The 20,077-nt window shown below is 41.8% G+C and overlaps 1 protein-coding gene across 3 annotated transcripts in view; it reads right to left on the bottom strand.

The window, feature by feature from the left end:
* The window catches only part of PPHLN1 (periphilin 1), a 49,983-nt gene that overhangs the window by 4,478 nt on the left and 25,428 nt on the right, over positions 1-20,077 (bottom strand). For all 3 annotated transcript variants that reach the window (XM_066633109.1, XM_066633110.1, XM_066633111.1), the window contains 4 exons: positions 18,631-18,842; positions 13,684-13,766; positions 12,892-13,008; positions 9,755-9,895 (listed from right to left, as the gene is read on the bottom strand). In XM_066633109.1, the coding sequence (XP_066489206.1) occupies positions 9,755-9,895; positions 12,892-13,008; positions 13,684-13,766; positions 18,631-18,842 (553 nt within the window). The remainder of the gene's footprint in view (positions 1-9,754; positions 9,896-12,891; positions 13,009-13,683; positions 13,767-18,630; positions 18,843-20,077) is intronic.

Genomic DNA, 20,077 nt, shown 5'->3' with positions numbered 1-20,077 from the left:
CACAAAAACATGCACAACTTCTTACAATGGGAGACGCTGAAATTAGCATATCCCATTCTGCACTCATGTGCTTAGATATGGAGGCAAGATGCAGAGTTTCTCTAGAGAGCTTCTATGACCATCACAGCCTTTTGTCCATTTCCAGGCTCATGCCTCACTTCCCTTCTCCTACATCTATCACTGTAGTAAACAGAGGAATATGATGCTAGAAATGAAATACAGCAGACCTCCACTTTACAGTGATAACCACTGTAAAGTACCTTTCTGGAGATACCATTCTATTGTGAAAATATTGTCATGTGAATCCAGTAATGCAGCAGTCTCCAAACTGCAGACCACTGAGTCTTTAAAAAAGCCTTCCCAGTCCCAAGTGGAGCTTATTGTTCTACCATGGCACCATGTGTTTTTCAAACAGTCACAGGGACGCTCTGGGCAGCAGTGTCTGTTGCCCAGTGTCCCAGAAGAATGTGTCACAGGATGTCCAGGCTGATGTGACCACCCAGAGAGTCCCTGTGATGTGTTTTTTGAAAAACATGGCACCATGGCAGAATGGTAAGCTCTGGCCACGAGGGGAGGGCTTTCTCCGAACCCTGGATCTGGCCCACAAGCTGAGATTTGGAGAGCCCTGCAATAATGTATTGTGTTTCAGTGATTCATTCCAAGTTTCTGCCACAGAACTAAGCTAAGCTATTTCCCGCATTGCACAACTAACTGCGTGTATAGCCAATTGTACACCCAATGGCAAAGGGCTTACAGAGCTGTACAAAGTGCATTTTTCTGTTACCCTCAGATCTTTAATAGAGGTGGACACAATATGGCAGAAGGGAATGAGACCACCAAAAATTCTGTTCATAAGGAGTACAGCTACACTACATGCCTCTTCTAGTGGTGTGTCACTTTAAACACTAGCACTTGCATGCGAGAACTTATACACAATGTAGCAGCCTGTTACAGATGCTTGAAGATGCAAGATGACAGACAGAAAACAGAATGAGAACCGGACATGGTATCACAAGCGAGGTGGCTTTTAGTGAGGCAGGAACAGATTACAAATCACGAAAGTTTGAGAGATGTAAAGGCAATTCCCTAAAGAAAGCAACATTTCTGAAAATTCCATCTGGAACAATCAAGCTCAACTGATTCTAAGAAATAGTTGCTGACCTTCGTGTGGGGCTCACATTCAAGCTTACATTTTTCCCATTACAAAGTTGTGAAAAGCAGCAAATAAAAGTGAAAGCTAGAATTAGGGATATTAACCAATCCAAAACACATTTGGATTAGAGAGCAAGCCTTGTTGAACACAGTGGACTCATTTCTGCATAAGCATGCTGAGGAATACACTGAAAACAATTCTTCCATCGGCATTCCAGCAGCTATGTATTCTAGGCTCTGACCACCTAGGCTCTGGTAGTGGTGGTGGTGGGGAGGGGATGGAAGCTAGGAACATCTGCTATAAGGATCTAAAAATAATTCCATATGTTAAGCAGACATGGGAAGAATTTCTTAGGCAAAACCAGAACAGAGTCAGAGCTATTAACTTTCATCCTGCATTGGGGGGGGGGGGATGTCTTGTGCACACACATAGTAAAAAGATAATGCTGATAATACAATTTGGACTTGGTGGAATGCACCTAAACATCATGTGAAGCAGATAAATACTGAAAAACCAGAAACAGAACTCGAAATCTTGAACAGTAATCCTGCCTCACAGCTGGGACACTAAGGCAGAAAAAGTTTCTTGGTTCAAGGCCACCCACTGGCCAAGTACTAGCTGTGATTCTGTCAGCAATGTACTTTTACTCCTGGTTCCCAAAGACTGTTCCAAAATAGGGTTATATGCATCTTTTTCACACTTCTGGCAAAATCTAGAAGCAGACTGGTCAAGTGCACCTCCTTACAACAAGATGATTGCCAGAATTTTAAGGCACGGGTCACTGGATTCCTGCAATTTTTTCCACTGTACCATCAGAGACAAGGGCAAAAAAGGCACTTACAGTGGTGCCTCGCATAACAAAATTAATCCGTTCCGCGACTCCTTTCTTTATGCGAGTTTTTCGTTTTGCGAAGCGCGTTTTCCCATAGGAATGCATTGAAATTTAATTAATGCGTTCCTATGGGCAAGAAAAGTCAGAACAAAGTCAAATTTGGTTTACAAAGTGTTTATTAAGTGCTCTTTAAAGGCATACATACTGTACAGAGGATTTCAAAAACGGGGGGATGCTGAGTGGGGAGCTTGAAGGCTGTAATCCTGTGCACACTTTCCTGGGAGTAAGCACAATGGGACTTACTTCTGAGGAGACATGCACAGGATTGTGCTCTAAGCTGGGGAGGACAGAGCAGCTGCACTCAATTGCTTGCTTTTGCCGTGATGATGGGAGGAAATGTGAAGGAAATGGGGCGGTGAGAGGGTGAATGAGCGATGGGGGGATGCTGAGTGGGGAGTTTGAAGGCTGTAATCCTGTGCACACTTTCCTGGGAGCAAGCACAATGGGATTTACTTACATAAACCGACATGAAGATCCTCCCCTTACTAGGGTGGATGGGATGATACAGTGACATGAAGATCCTCCCCTTACTAGGGTGGATGGGATGATACAGTGACATGAAGATCCTCCCCTTACTAGGGCGGACGGGATCATACAGTGACATGAAGATCCGCCCCTTACTGGGGTGGACGGGATCATAAAGTGACATGAAGATCCGCCCCTTACTGGGGTGGACGGGATCATAAAGTGACATGAAGATCCGCCCCTTACTGGGGTGGACGGGATCATAAAGTGACATGAAGATCCGCCCCTTACTGGGGTGGACGGGATCATAAAGTGACATGAAGATCCCCCCCTTAAGACAAACCAAAACAAAACAAAACAAAAATTCGTTATGCAAAGCATAAGTCATAAAAATTCGTTGTGCGAGTTACCAAACTTCGCACATGCTTTCGTTCTGCGGATTTTTCGCTGTGCGGGGCATTCGTTATGCGAGGTACCACTGTACTAGTATTTTAAATTCCAAAAGCTACAGTCAGAGTTTACAGAAACTTCAGTTTCTCTATATCATCCATCAGAAACAAAATCTTCATTTTTCAGACTGCCTGAGGAGTAACCACTGTATTCTGTGATCTCATGAGAAATTAGTTTTCATTTATTAAACCGTTTTAATGTAATGCTGAAAAGCATACAGCTTTACTTCAAAATACAACCAGTAATCCACTACAGAGGAAGGACCTGCCCTTCAATGATTTATTTATAAAAGTAGCAAACTGACCAAAAGCCATTTCCGAAATCTGTTCCATGGCAAACTTGTTTCTCTGTCAAAAACAGGAAGGGGGGTCATAGCTAAAAAAAAGTGTTTGCACAGTATTAATGTGCCAGCTAGAAGTGCCATAGTAAGTCTATGTTGATCAGGCCACCTGAAGAGAACATAGGTTAAGCAGGGGGCGATTTCAGTGGGCTGGTATGGAAACTGCCCATTTTTAGCAGGCATGGAGAAATGTAACTTGTTGGAAATCGCTATTCACTCCAACAAGCTACTGTAATAACACTACAGGCGTGCCCTGATATCCACAGGAGTTATGTTCCGGAAGCCACCCAACAGATACAGGGGACACCTCCCGTAGGCAAGGGGAGCTGTGTTCTCCTTGGCTCTAGAGGCTCTTCTGAGCCCCGCAGAGGCTGTACGCATCCACCCGTGGCCTCTGCAGGGCTCAGAATGACCATTTTGGCTGGAAAAAGTCACTTTCAGTTCTTCTGTAAAACTGGAAATGACTTTTTTTTTTTTTTTACCAAAACGGCCATTCTGAGCCCTGCAGACCAGCACAGCCTCTACAGAACTCAGAAGAGCCTCTGGAAGATGCAGGGGAATGCCGATACAGGATCCGTGGATATGCCCTCCCATACTACACACACGACACTCTTATCTTTTAATAGACTGTATTTCCCTGTTCTTAAGTTAGAAATCTCCTTTCTCCAATCCAGTTAGCAGACCACTTGAAATATAGAATACAAGGTTGTATACATCATGTTTGGATGTACAGCTGATAGCTCCTTCTGCTCATAGGAGGAGTGTTGCATTCTCACAAGAAGCTCTTCCACTTGTGGTAGGACTCTGCACAAATCTAAGTTGTATGGTACAAAATAAAACCGTGAAAATGCAGATAAAAATTCATCACGGGTGACTGTTTTTAATAAAGAACCAACAAGTAGATTGCAAAAGGACAAAATACCATTTGCCCCTGAAAATGGTATCACCCTGAAACACACTGGATAACTCGTTTTTCATAAACTTCCCAGCATCTTCTAGAACAGTGGTTCCCAAAGTATGGGTCACAATCCACCATAAGGAACAATAACTGGGCCATTCCCCCTTAATGGGAATGGCCCAGTAATAGGGACCCAGATGGTACTGCAGCAACTGCAGCACTATGGGAACCAAGGGGCATTTCCCCTTACCCGGGGGGGGTCACACTAGCCTGAGGGATGGTCCAGGAGGCCTGCAGCCTTCTCTGCGGGCTCCCCCAATGGTCGAAATCGCTCCATTTGGCAACTGGAGTGCACTTCTGGTTTTGGAGCATCGGGGGGCCGCAGAGGGGGCTGCGGACCTCCAGGACCATCCCCCAGGCCCTGAGGTAAGGGGGAAAACCTCCTGTTTCCATGGCGCCGCGACCACTGCGGCTCCATCAGGGTCTTCCTCACCTCTGCCTCACCAAGACATAAGAGTGGTTAAAACTCTCTTGTAGGAGTTTGGGAACCACTGTTCTTGAAGTACCAAGCTGGAAGAAACTAGTTGAGAAAGTACTTAATTGCTTAAGTATCAAAATAATATGTCAGAGAATCTACTGTAAGCTTTCAGATTCTTTGACAATAAAAGTACCTATCTGTGGTGGACACTTAAAGGCAAAGTGGTATCTTACAGGAGTGGATGCATATCTTATGCACACACAGAGAAGAATACAAGGTTGTGGGATCGTTTTGAAATGGAGTCTGAGCTTCAGGATTGTGCACTCCCTTCTCCCCTCAAGATTCCAACTCTCTCACAAATTTCCTAATTTAGGTAAACATCTGCATCCACAACCTGCAGTTTGTTTGTGTCTCCAAACCAGAAGTGGTGGGTTTTTCCATTTTAGTGTGGAAGATAAGTGCAAATTTCAGCCTGCCAGTACAAATATAGCAGCAGTTTTTGCTCAAAGTAGAAAGAAGGGCAGAATCTGACTATACAAGGGCAACACAGGGTGGAAAGAGAGCCAGATTTCAGCTCAACCTGCTACTAGTAGGAATACCTTTGCTTCCTCCAAGAGGAATTTGGTACTAAGAGGTAACATAAAACTGATTTTAGGGCGAGTTCAAATGCATGCTTTTCCACTTTCATAGAATCTTGTTAATATAGTTATGATCTTTAGGTTCTGCTCATGTGTGGTTCATAATAGTTATGAAATTTTTCCACAATTAAAACTTTCCACTAACACTTTGCTGGTGCCTAGAAAATTGGATGTATTTTCTGATGCAAGACTTAAGCAGGAGACAGACATATAGAAACATATGAAATTTAAGTATACAGTTGCTCAGAACAAAGTGCAAGGTTTTTATTTATGCTATATCCAAAGTTTGTTCAATCACGGCCTATGGTGTCATTGTATGCGTGATTATTCAGGAATAAGTCCTGCTACATTCAGCGGGGCTTACTCCCAAGAATTGCAGCCAAAGTGTCTTGGCTGACTAAACTTAAATCAATTTGATGGCTTTACCCCCCCCCCCCCAAAATCCAATCTTGATTTATTCCTTGTTGCATATACTTCACAGAGTACAATAAAACCAGCAGAGCAAAGCATCAGAGCTGTCAGTTCAACAAGTACAATATTTTCATGTTTGGGGTTTATCTGCTCAAACTGAAGAACAAACTTGGTGCCTCTGAATCGTCAGAACTGCTGTTCTGTTTCAGGATACTGCATAGCTGTTTGGACCTGGACTCAACAGCCTCATGCTTCTGAATTAGTTTAATGTTTCTTTGGTGGTTGATAGAATCCAGTGTGTGAGGTTTGTTTTTAGAAGCAAAAAGCTTGTACAACTTCACTAAAAAACATAGCAAAAGTGACAAATCAGTGATCTGCAGTGACATTTCCATCTGACACCGTTGTACAGCTACAGACTTTTATAGTCTGCCAAATACTTTATCACCTTTGTTGCTTCCCATAAAAAAGGGAACATATTTTAAAGTGAACACTGTGCCAGTCCTATAAGAAAGGACATCCAACAATATCATACTGTACACCGTTCACGGCGCTAACTGCCACCTCTGAGAAGGCACTGGTTCCTGCAATAGAGAACACATTTGAATGGAAGCACACATAGGCCAAAATTTCAAGGTATCAAAACTGTTCAGTCATTTACATTCTCTGCTAGGAAGCATGAACTATGTAATTTCATTCTGCAAACACAGGTGCATACTAAAAAAAGCAAAAACCCAGAAATGCCGGAAATATTCAATTTACAGCATGGAGAAGACCCAAAGTACACCAATTAAAAAGCAAATTTGAACCAATTTAGTTTTCAGATTCCTTTTGGTCAATAATTCTTAACAGAAACAAGATTTTAAATTAATTTAATCTCTAGGGTCTAGACAGCTCAATGAAACTACTTAAATTTTTAAAGTAACACGAGTAGCCTCAGCCCCTATGATCCAACTATTTCCTTGCAAACCAATCGCTACATCTCAGAATATAATCATTTCCAGCAGTCTAAAAATAGATGTGGCATTTGAGCAGCTGTTGCTACAGCTTCACAGCAGAAACTAAACACCCTGCTGTAGACCTGCACTGGTTTGTTATGTAGCTGACTATAGGAACAGCTGCCTTAAACATGCACTTGTCTCTAAAACCTCACAGGCTTGCTATGCCGCAACAAACCTCTTTCAAAGAGCAAGCCAAGGAAGCATTTCAGCCAGCACAGGCCCTCTGCACCGGCTCCCAAGTGTCATGGATGTGCCATAAAGCATGTTTGCGCTGATTCGAGAGCTGGCTAGAGGCCCACACTGGTTTCCAGAGGCCGGGTCCAGTGCCGGACGGGTGAGTTTGCGCTGGCTGATACAGGCCAGCACAGGAGATGGGAGAGGGTGGTAGGAGGGTGTTCCAGAGGTGGGACTGGCTGCAGTGGCACAGGCCACATCCTAACCCCCGCCCTTCGCCTGAGCAGCCTTACGCAGTTTGTTCTGATTTGCGCTAGCAAAATTGCTGGCACAGATCCGAGTAGCCCCATAAGGGTGGCTGGGGCTTGACACAGGGTAAGGGGGAAAATATCCCCTTACCCTAAGTTAACCTCCAGCCAGCACCTAACCTGAGCTGGTTGTTCCAGCACAAGTTAGGATTGCACTCTCAGTCCCACACCAAATGCAACCTTTTCAGGAACAGGTGCTGGAACCAGGAATGGTACAATACAATTCAGTGATGATACTGCACCTACAACAGTCAATACAGGCAGCTCTCAATTTTCACCAGGAGGGGAGGGTACATTTCTGGACAATAATGTTTATATCATGCGTAAATGAAAACCAGCTTTCCCACAGAAAACAATGGGATTGATCTGGGTTAGGGGAACAGTCAGTGAGCACTCATGTTGACGACTGGAAATTAGAGAGACAGCAGGAGATGGTTGTTGATAATCATGGCTCAAATAGTTTGCTGAAGGAGTTCAACCTCCCCAGTGGTGTCACCAGGATGTATATAAAATGCAAAAATACCCTGGCTAGAATTACAAAAAGCCTCTAGGCCAATGGTTCTCACTCATTTAGCACCGAGACCCACTTTTTAGAATGTGAATCTGTCAGGACCCACTGGAAGTCATGTGATGACCGGAAGTGACATCATCAAGCAGGAAAATTTTTAATAATCCTGGGCTGCAATCCTACCCACACCGACCCAGGAATAAGTCCCATTAACTATCATTGTTAAAAGCATCTTCACAATAGTCTGTTAAGCGTACAGATCTGTGACATTTCCCCAAATGCAGCCACATACCATAATAGCATTGTCTAATATATTCAAAAGGAAATATTGAAATGAATGGGGACCCACCTGAAATTGGCTCGCGACCCACCTAGTGGGTCCCGACCCACAGTTTGAGAAACACTGCTCTAGGCAAAAGCTGTTGATTAGCAGCTAATCAATCCATTTGATTTCATCCATTTGATTTCTAACCTACAATAGTGGGAAGCTTATCACATGCAGATTCCTTGGCTACGAGTGCTGTATTCTCAGCCACTTCATCAGGTTGGCAGCCGGTGCCTCCTTCAATCATGCCTCATTCGGTACACACAGCCTTCACATGGCCAGTCACATGTTGGAGGGGGGAACTTTTCATGAGAGAGGGACTGTTGCTCCACTTGTCCAAAAAAAACAAAACCAGCCACACCAAAAACAATAAAACCCACAACCCTGCTCCCGCCATCTCATTCAGTAGTACTGACAAGGTAAACAGAGTTTATAGCAGGCTAGAAATTTACAGATACTCCTTCCTCCATGCTCACCATTATTCAGGTTGGAGCAGTAGGCTTTGCATCAAATCCTCTGCATTAAAGAGAGCTTGAGGAGAGTGAATCATTCAGGAGAGCAATGATCCGTGCATGACAATAAGCACACTTTGCTTTCTATACTAGTGCTGGCCACACAATGGAAGTGAACAAGTTAGCCATGGTACGTCAACGCAGCAAAGTCTCGCACTGAAAAACACACTATTTCAAAAATAAGCCGTGCAAATTGCACTTCCAGTATCCATTTGTAAATTGTGGTATTTCAAAAACGTGCAAATTTAGAGCTAACAGTAAGTATTTCAGTGCGCAATGTAGAGGAAATGTTATCTCCCCATTGCAACCTTCTCTTAGTGTAGCTATTTTCAACCTTTTTCATCTCAGGGCACACTGACAAGGTGCTAAAATTGTCAATGCACACCATTAGCTAATTTTGATCATTGGCAAGACACACCATGCTGCTGGTGGGGGCTAACGTCCCCCAATGGCCCTAATAATAAATGACCCTCCCCCCCAAATTCCCATGGCACACCTGCAGACCATTTGCGGCACACCAGTGCATCATAGCACACTGGCTGCAAATCGCTGTGTTAGCGTAAAGGCAGCTTCTGTTATTCTCATTACAACAGTTGCTATTGGGATAGTAGATATTCACAAAACTATCACATTGTAGTCGTCAACTCCTGTATTTACAGCAACAATCATCATTGCCATACTCTAGGAAAATCCCTAGTCAGCAATGAGGCACTAAAATGCATGCTTGCTGATCCTTTCCTTCCCAACCAAGAGGTCCTGCTCCTCTTAAGAAGCAAACGGAACCTCACAAGTTCAACTCTAAGGATCAACTTCAGTCACCTGATCTAGCAGGTTCTTCATTTTTATCTACGTAGCATTTGCCACATGTCCTGTATGTAAACACCACGGGAGCAGCAGTGGAGCTGCCAACGATACTTAAATCACTCCTATCTGGCTATCAATACACTGAACATGCTTTTTTTGCAAGAACTAGGTACAGTATCACCAGAAGCAGATAAACAAGATCTCCTGCATACTTAAAGGAATGCTTTGCAACTATTTTGAATAATTAAATATTTTAAATACACTCTCTACCTATATTCTAAAGTTAGAATTTAAGAAAATGTAAAGCACTATCAGAAGCCTTAAGGAGACATGCAGCAAAAGAAAAACACAATTTAACTCACTCTCTCTATATATATTTCTATATACTAGCATGCCTTACTTGTTCAATCTCCTTTGTCTTTGCAGCAATTGCCTTGGAGCGAATGACACGCTGGCTGTCTTCAAACAATTCATTATTGTCTGTTACATGGGCACCTGTTTCTTCATGGTGTTCAGCATATAACTGTTCTGAGCATCCGGCCTTTAAGAAAAATAGAGTAGTTATTTTATGTGGCTACAGCAAAAGCTTTATAAAAAATTCTCAGGCAGAAAAGTTCTTTTGATAGGTTTTCATATATTTCCCACAACATGATCTGTGCAAGTTAGGCAAAATAATTGATTTTGAAATGTCTTATGAATTCAGTATCATACACAGTTGAACAACTCTGTATATATTTGACTATGTACAGTATCTTAATTGTGACAGTAATTAGTACATATTTCAGGAATTTCAGGACATTACAATTTTATTACAAAGTGAGGCCACGGACAGAAAGAAGAGAAAAAAGAAACCAAAAAGAAAATTGACACAATCCAGATAAACAATGTACCTTATTTGAAATAGCACTCATAGAATTTAGAGAGACCCCCAAAATCAAAATCGGGAAGACCTGTTCTGGATTTGCACAGTGCTGATAAGTTGGTGCATGTCAATCACACAGCCATCCTCTCACTCTTCAGAGCAGGGAACGAGCACAACATTGATAAGTTGGCCCTTGGGTATGTCACCAACCCTTTTGGAAGCAGCTTTAAAGATGTTTAAACACTAATAAATCAACTCTGTGACCAGGTGGTCATGGCAAAATAATCAAGAATATAAATGTAGTCCTCAGGACAGCTTTTTTTTTTTTTAAAGCAACAGTATACGCCAAACTTTTTGACAGGAGGACCACATCATCTCTCTGAGTGTGTGGGGGCCGAAAAAAAGAATTTACATTTAAAATTTGAATAAATTTACATGAATTTACATAAATGCATGTATTAGAGATTGAACTTATATGAATGAATGAAGGTCTCACAATGGCTTAAAGCCTGTAAAAGGCCTTGTTCAAAGCAAGGCTGGTCTTCCTTTGCTGACACTGCTGCTTCACAGATGTGAAACAGCAAGCAGCCAAAGGAGCCCTTGGCCTGCAGCTTGCACAAGAGGTCAAGCAGTTGGCCCTCATGCTGAGTGCAGTCGTATTGGACCAGTGCAGGTTCCAGTAAGTCTCCGATGGGCCAGAGGTTCATTGGAGACTGAGGGCTCCCCGTGAGCTAGATTGGGAGTCCGTCAAGGTTGGAAATGGCCCCTGGGCCTGAGTTTGGACACTCCTGGTATAGATGGTGCTTGACACCATCAGAACTGAAATGTATCTAACAACAGACAAGTGCTAGAGCTGTTGATGCACCTTGACAGAAGCAGAACCAGAGTGTGAGTGTGTGGGTACACATACAAATATATATATTTGGAGGTACCGTCAAGGAGACTGTTTCTGGAACGAAGTACAGGTTGGTCTTTGGTATCCGCTGGAGATCCGTTCCTGAACCCCAAACTGATACCAAACCTGCGGATATTAAGATCCGCTGAGGGGTGGAGGCTTGGAGGACCTCCTGAATGCAACTGGAAGTGCCTTCTGGTCATGTCCAGAGGTGTTCTGAGGCGTGGGGAGGCCACATATGGCCTCCCCGTACCTCAGAACACATGGGGCCCCTCTGACAAGAAGTGTTCTCAGACTTCCAGTTACATCTGGGAAGTTCAGTGAGGCCCTCAGTTAAATCCATGAGTTCAGTTAAATACATGGGTCCCAAACCCACAGATAAGGAAGGCCAACTTGTATTTGTCTTCATTCAGGGTATCTTAGGTTATTATTTTATCTCTGATCCTAAGACAATGTTGTTTAGGTATATAACAGGTCTGTGGTTGCTAATTATCTGCCTTGACTGCTATCGGGGGGTGGAACTCATATTATGGAAACTTGAAAGGAGGGAACATTAACAGAAAAATAAAATCAATTTCTTTACAAACTTTTTTACTATAATAATTTCATGCTGTTTGTCCATATAATTTTTTAAAATGAAATGTGATACAATATTACTCTACTTGACAACTGCATAATTTATAGGTAACTGTTTCTTCTGTAAATTTTTATGCATTATATAATAAAAACTTTAAAAAAATTAAGCACTGAACAAAACATGCAAGATTCTGAAAAAAGAATTAAGTGAATGGTAGGGTTGAAAGAAAAAAGGCAGTTTTGAATCACAGGGCTGAACCTTCAATTACACGAACACAAGTAGGGTTCACACAGTGGCACTGCTCCCTCACCAGAACATTCCATCTGTCAGATCTTAGCCATTGACTCTAAACTCTAAAAGTCTCTAAACTTTTCGGCCAAAGGGCCGCATCAAGTAACTGGTATAGTGCCGAAGGCCAGAAAAATAAAATATATAAATAAAATTTATATAAATACATACATACACATAATACATGTATATGTACATACAAGATGGAACTTAGATGAATGAATGAATGAATGAATGAATGAATGGGCTCAAATGTTCAGGAATTCTCCAAGCATAAACACAGCCTGAGAAATAAAACACACACTTAAATAGACCCCCATTCTCCCATCCCACAAGTAAAACTCTGGTTGTTTTTGGTCAACTAGGCCAGAGGTTCTCAGGGGATCAGAGGCTGGCCGCGGGCCAAATAGAGGCTCGTTGCAGCCCGCGTCTGGTCGCCGGGCTGGGGTTTGGAGACCCCTGACTTAATTAACTGTGCATTATAAATCCTGTTATTTTCCAGAGAGACAGACCTTTGCTCAATTTCTCCCAATTAACATTAATATGGATATTAATTTTCTATTAGTTAAGACATAAATGAACGAAATGTGAACAATTATGGAGCATGCTGGCCTTAAGGAAAAGGACCTTAAATAAAGGGAAATTGGATCCTAAAGATCCAATCCTGCACAAACCTAATGCAGGAACCGAAGTTTGCTTAAAGATATTTGCAAAACTGTGAACTTATCAAATCTATTTACGGTATAGGAACAGTAAAAGATACAGTGGTATCTCCTGCCAAAATGCTGGGTTGAAATACCAGTCACAGATTTCAATCATGAGTCAAGATCTGAGTTCTCTCTGATCACTTCTTTAGCAGTAAAATAAAAATTGAATAACTTAGGAATCTATTAGTACAACTTCCACTCTGCTTACGTGAAAGTCTGAAATTTCAGGTATGCTGCTTCCATCTGCTTTGTCTTTCTCAGCTATCCACTTGCTTGCAGCTTCTGCAAGTTCCTTTTCAGATAATCTGCTGCTTTTGTCTGCGGCCTAATGAAAAAAAGAATATATGCCCGAAGTTGTGTGGGTTAATGTAAAGTTGTGCATGCTAAAATATATTTCGAGAAACTGAAAGGAGTATCAATACTAGTACTTCCAGAATACTGCTTGAAACCTTACCACCTGGATGACAAATGTTAGAGACTAACATATTAGAGACTATTTCAAAACTAAGTTAAAGAGAACTGGGAAAAAGACCCGGTCTGATTTTTCAGAAACTGAACAAATCAAGTGCACTATACAGATTATACAAAGGTAGTAGATTATAGTTTGTTGCAAAGATAGACGTTCCTAAACTTTTAAACACAGGAAATAAGGAGCATGCTACTGGGTTTAACATGCTCTCAACCCTCCCACTACTACCTTTTTTCTCCCAAACCACTTTTCCCTTCCCTTCCTTGGCCTGCTTTAACCATGGTGTAGCATTATACCTGCAGCAATACTAACCATGCTTAATGCTAACTAGGATTGTCCATAAACAAGAATCTGAAACTAGCACAGAAGACTTCACCAACATACTAATAACATTTTTAGAATTCATACCACAAATTAAAATCTGAATACTAAAGAAAGGAAAATCTCTACATATTAACAAAAGTCCCAAATAAACTGGATGCCACCTAGACTTTCTGCATTTCGAATTATTATTTCCTACTAACAACATACCTTTGAGGGTGGAACTGCTGTCGTTCCGGAGGGTGATACTTCTCTTGATGTTTTCAAAGAATGAGATGAGGGTCTCTCTTTACCTACACAGACAATGGAGTTAGAATTTTATGAGTCGAATGGTTGTAGAAAAAAAAGAAGCCTTTGGAAAAGAGTGTGTGTTAATTAACCACATGGGATTCAGAGGCAGTAAGTTGGACTATCCAAGCATAAAATTTTTGCCCACTTCCTAAAAAGCTCAAGAGGAACTTAGGAAGGTTCCCCTGAAAGGGATGGGGTGGGGTTTGCATGTGTAGTTATTGGATATGCTTCTTAGGTTGGTTTTGTCATGCTGAATTTTGTCTTGGTGATTTCCTACAAGTGCCATTCATACACCTGTTAGTCTTTTGATCTGCAGAGTGCCTTCTTTTTATATATTTTCATATACTATTTAAATTCTGGGTTTTGCAACTCTTACTTGCAATCAAAAAATCAGGTTTTAATGAACTGCCTGGATAAGTCTGGCTGTAAATATTGGTTGTGTGGCTTAGATTGATGGTTTCATTTTCATCTTTCCTTTCTTCCAATGAGAACTTTATTATTTCAAGTAGCAGTTCCAAAAGTACACTATTATATCTTATCCCAAGATCATCAATATCTACAACTTGTGACCACATATCAGTTCCCACAGTACTTGCTGCTTGATGTAAAACAACACAGGCAAAAGTAGGTGAGCAAGACAAAATATGGTTTGCAGCTGTGGCAATATCATTTGAAGGGTATGAAGTGCCTTGTGGCTAACATGGGCAGAAGAGCTGAGAAGGTAGAATGATTGCTTCTTATGGGTGGAGGGAAGTAAGACCACCATAGGACTATTAGGCATGGAATCTGCAGGCAAGAAGGTTAAGAGAAAGCATAGTTTCAGGAAAAAAGTTTTTGAACTAAAGAAAGGAGGAGGCGGGAATAAGAAAGCTCCTTCAAGTGTTTGCAGCACTGTTCAGAGAGACAGTGGTTACCTGCAATGCGTACAAAAAGGATGGCAAGAGGAGAAGGTGGTTTGTGAGCAGTACCAAAGTGCATGCTCATTTACTGTGGGTGCATGTCCTTGTCAAAACATGCCACGACGTACTTAACAGACAGCACAATCTTTTAAATCATTTACCAATTAGCAAGGATTACTGACTGATCATGTGGCATCACTAGTATTTCATGTCTGAAAATTTATGAGAGGCAGGAAATGTACTGATCTACCATTATGGATAAACCATCCATTCTATTTCAGTTTTTAAACCTTTGTTTAGTATAACTACATTGCCTTAGGCTGGGAAAATATGCACGCTACTAGTCCAAACAGGGACTAGCCAGCCTGGACCTCATTATCCTAATTAGAACGTAAAAAACTTTCTCATGTAATTGTCTGTAGCAAGGTAATTACACAAAATCCTGGGCTTCTAAAGATCAGAATAATGTGGTACCAGTCCAAAATGAGGAACGACAGCAGGCTTTCTTGCCAGAAGCACATAAACCAATCACTAAGTCAGTCTTTGCTACTCACAAACATCTTTAATTTTTTCTACCAAACCTTGCAAGCTCTTTTCCTCCTAAACAGATGAGACTGTGCATTGCAATACACAGACATAAAGTTTATGCCTGTAACTGAAGCAGATTGTATAATTCTGGTCACTCAGCTTCACAAAATCTAGCACAGCATGACAAGAGTACAAAAAGAGACAACTAAAATGATTGAAGGGTTGGAGCGTTGCTCCAAGCAGGCTTGATAGCATGTAGTGTTCAGCAAATATTACAAAGCTGTATACTATTGAGAATGGTACAGAGAAGCTACCGGTGAGAATACATGCTAGAACTCTTAAGGCATACAGTGAAATTGGATTGATTGTAGGTTCAAAAAACATCTCTTCACAAGACACCCACATTTATGGAATTTATTGCTGCACAGTTTTTTGAAGGCCACTAACAGAGACAGCCTTAGAACTGGTCCAATTAATTAATGTGGGTGGATGGATGGTTATTCATACATAAAACCTTCATTTTCAGGAAAACACACCTTCTAGAGCAAGGGTGTCAAACTCGTTTCATAAAGAGGGCCAAAGTTAGCATTCAGGGCTCCAGCTGAGGGCCGGAAGTGATGTCATTAAGTAGAAAGTGACATCATTAAGCAGCTAATGGCCAGAAATCAGATCCTGTTCTCATATAGAAACTCATTAACTGCAAATGACAGAAGAGAAAGTATGCAAACCATGATCATATTTCAAGATTTGGAAAAGCCCAATTTTCACATGGGCTGCCATTTCAGCTGTAACACCTCTGAGAGCCTGAGGGCTGGATAGAAAGCTTCCGGGGGGCGCAACCGGCCCCCGGGCCTTATGTTTGAAACCCCTGTTCTAGAGGGTGAGGGATAGCCTTTACAATCAGGGGCAACGTATAAGGTTCTTGGAGACATTTGGCCAATCTCCACTGCAAACAGTGCAAGACTAGATGGAATTTTTTGATCTGATCCGGGAAGGCAATCCATATCTTTACACATTCTTATGCAAAAGGACCCAGAACAGGATAATACTGAATTTCCCATTCCTTAATTGACATAACAATGTACCCCATGGGTAGAAAAATCAATACTGATCTTAAAAATGCATGTTCAGAGAGAATACCCAAGAGAAAGAGGACTGCAGAAGATTATAGCCAATTTATTCATAAGTTCAGAGGTTTAAATGAAATACAGGTGGGTTCTCTTATCTGCGGGGGGTCCGTTCTGGAACCCCCCACAGATAGCTGAAACTGCAGATAGGCAAACGCCCATTTCCATGGTCCCAGGGAATCCCCTCCCCAGGGCTTCCCCGGACTCTGCTCAGCTCAGAGGCCCCTCCGGAGGTAAGGGGGTGAGCGGACCCAATCCATGGATAAGTGAATCCCATATCCATGGAATCACTTATCCATGGATATGGGATCTGCGAATATGGGAGCCCTCCTGTATGTTTAGCTCTTCTAGAAAAAAAGGGTAGGATTAAGTAAATAAGATGACACGCTCAGCTCACAACAAGACCAATCACAAACAAAATTTAGAAGAGAAACACAGAAAAGATTAGGATTTATTTTTAAAGCAAACAGATGAAGGAAGAGAGAAAGAACCTTGCGTATGCATCTGAAGTTACTCTTCCTCTAGAGCAGCGGTCTCCAAACTGGAGACTACTACACAACAAAAACGCCCTCCCCATTCCTAGCAGCACTTACTATTCCACTACTCTGCCATTTTGTTCTTCACCCATGTTGCAAAGGGATGCTCTGAGCAGAGACAGATGGGCTGAAATCTCATAGTGTCATACCATTTTTATTAAGTTGTATCCCAAGAAAGGAATCTTAACTTTTGGTCCTATTTGTTAATCTGATCAAGGAAAAACTCAAAGTATGTTACCTGGAGCCTCAAGGTGAGCTAGTTTGCTGGACAGAAGAATGAATTATAATCCGATTTAGTATTTTTCCCAGCTAGAAAAAAAAAAAACTAAAGTGGGGTGCCTTGTTGACTAGGAGAAGACATAGAATGGAGTGGTAGCAATTTTGGCTCAAAAATGGGACTGGTAGAAGGTGGCCTTCTTATGTCTTGAAACCAGTCAGTAAAGAATGTAAAAGGTCTAGTTCTCCAATTAAGCACCTGGAGAAAACCAGATAAAGTCCATGCTTCCAAGGTAACTTTAAGAATACATGGGAACTGTGTTAAAGACAGGCTATAGCCAAGATATACCTTGCACTGCAACTGGTCAACACTCACACACAGAGGAAGAGCAACCAGTCACTGTACATGAAAATAATCCCAATATTATTGAAGGATGGATTGGGTGACAGTACAGGACCCATTAAAATGATGGGGAGGTGTTATAGTTAGAAGGTATAAAACAATATACCCAGAGAAGGAGAGTTAGAATTTTACATTATTCCTATAATTTTTTCCATGGTCTTTCAAATGCCAAGGGACATTTTCATTTTCCCATTCAATGACTCTCTTATGGGTTTCTTTTACTTTTAAATGATTTTCCTATTCCTTTTTCTGGCTTTGGTTTTTTCTCCCCCCCCCCCACCTTAAGAATTAGTTTTACTGCACATTTTTAAATTGTGCAGTAATTTCCATGAGCAGGATATTTTTTTCAGTTCTGTGAAATCCAAGGTCTGATAGTTATGAATTTATAACGGGTCCCTGATTGGGACCAGGTCAATCACTAGTGCAGATCCAAGTCTACCCATGTAGGGCTTTCAGGCACAGGAGTGGGGATAGGATGCAGCATCATCCCCAACCCCTTCTGAGCCTGAATCGCCCTCCACCCCACCCCCCCCTGCCCAGTTCCGCCCCCTTCCCACTCCGGAATACCTCTTTGCTGCTCAGTGGGGAACTTACTGCTGATAGCTCCAGGGATTCCAACAACTGGTGCAGTGGTCAAGCGCCCATCCACACTGGCCTCCCCGCCAGTGGTTCCATTATTCTGGCCTCTGGGAAGTGCCTTAACAGCACTTAAGTGACAGTTCTCCCAGACAGCACACAGTAGACCAGCACTGGCTTGGGATTGGATACAGCTCTAAGCTGAATAATTTGTTGGGTTTAATTAGGGAACCTAATAGTGCAATTCTGTACATATTTACTTGACAACAAGGTGCACTGTATCTGATGGGGGTAGTTCTCTCTGGTGTGTGCTTGGGATAGCATTCAGCAGTAATCTTGGATCTGTGGTCTATGCTGCTGGTTCAGTTTTTGCCTAGTGCGGGTGCAATACTGAATCAGACTGATAAACAACAAGACTATAGATAGCCACAACTAACTTACCTGATTGATTCAAATAGTGCTTAGCTATAACTAAGTTTCTTAGGATACAACCCAATTTCACTTCACTGGTGTTGCGTTTTTCATCATTTGCCTGGTATTACCTGGTTAGGAAATATTTATTTTATGTAAAGATGACATACTTCTGCTATGCTGGGATTGATGAAAGGCATAGGTTTTGTTTCGGTCGGGTGAATAACTCCTGCTGCCGACGTTGGAACCAGATCTGCTGTGAGGAGAATCTCGTCGACTGACAGGCGAGTCTCTGAAGTAAGGAGAATCTCTCTTATGTGGGGATCGATCTCTTGCATAGTGAGGATATATGTTTTTCCGTCGCAAGCCATCTCTCATGTCCCTTTAAAAGTCACAGCAATAAATCAATACTCTGATTCACAGATGTAAAAAATCACAAAGTGCACAATTAGATAATCAAAGGCAAAGAGGTATCTTCTATTGGACTCCACAGAAACTCAAAGTTCATGAGCATAATTCAAGGAACAAGCAACAGCACCAACATAAGCTTTTCGAAATTCAAATAAATGATTTCCAACTGTTTTTGTACGCTCTAATCAGTGTTAGCAATGCATTTTCTTCTAATTTTCTCAGCTGCCAATTAATAAATATTTAATAAGCTGAGCAGTCTATTCCAATGAAGTACGTGGAGCCATGAGGAGATACAAAAAACATGAAGCAAGAATAGGCGTTGAATTAAAAGGCATCATCTTCCATTAGTACTATACATCTGGTAGACTGCACCTTAGGGAAGCGGTTCCCAAACTTACCAATTTCACGAGGCCCTTCTTTCTTGGCTCTCTGTCATAGTAGTGCAATATCTCACAAAAATCAAGCAATTTCAGCCTGGACAAGATGGTGGTATCCGGGAGAGCAGGGAAGAGGAGGCTGCCAGGGATATCCCATGGCGTCCCTGTGGGTTTGTTGCGCCAAACTGGTGCACAGTTTGGGAACCACTGCTTTAGGGTTTTGGAAACTTTCAGGTAGATTTAAAGAAGCAAAAGGACTTAAAGTAGTGTCTTTACAAGCTTCTTGGGTTGTATCCTAAGGAACATGTGGAGATCACAGATATGAACTTTGTTTTGGTGCAACAGCCTCCTGTGAACTGCAAAAATTCATTCCAGACAGTCTGGGAATCTTCCAGAACAGGAATGCAAGGAGCACAGAGGGCTGCAGAATTAAGGGAAGATCAGTGATAGTTGCCTACACCCACCCCCAGTATGAATGGAAGCATCCTCTAAACACAAGTGGGGGATTTAAGACTATAAATCATCATGTTTCATAGTTGCAAGCCTTATTTCACAATGATAATGAAGGTAAAATTCAAACAACCAAAGCACTAAGAGCCAAAATTAAGGTTGCAACTCTATAATAAACCAAAAACAAAATGTATAGAAAAAAGCATCTCTCTTTCTCACTCACTCCCTCACAGAGTTTCAAATCATGAAGAATCTCATAAAGTTAACAAGTGTAGAAACTAACGTTAACTAGACATAGATTCGGAATATCTGTAGCAGCCTGGAAATGCACAAAGGGGAACAGAACGGTTTTCACCTCCTTGCCAGGTTTTTATGACCA

Source organism: Tiliqua scincoides, chromosome 7, assembly GCF_035046505.1.
Source record: "Tiliqua scincoides isolate rTilSci1 chromosome 7, rTilSci1.hap2, whole genome shotgun sequence".
Classification (NCBI taxonomy): domain Eukaryota; kingdom Metazoa; phylum Chordata; class Lepidosauria; order Squamata; family Scincidae; genus Tiliqua; species Tiliqua scincoides.
This window is presented reverse-complemented; position numbering and strand designations above follow the sequence as displayed.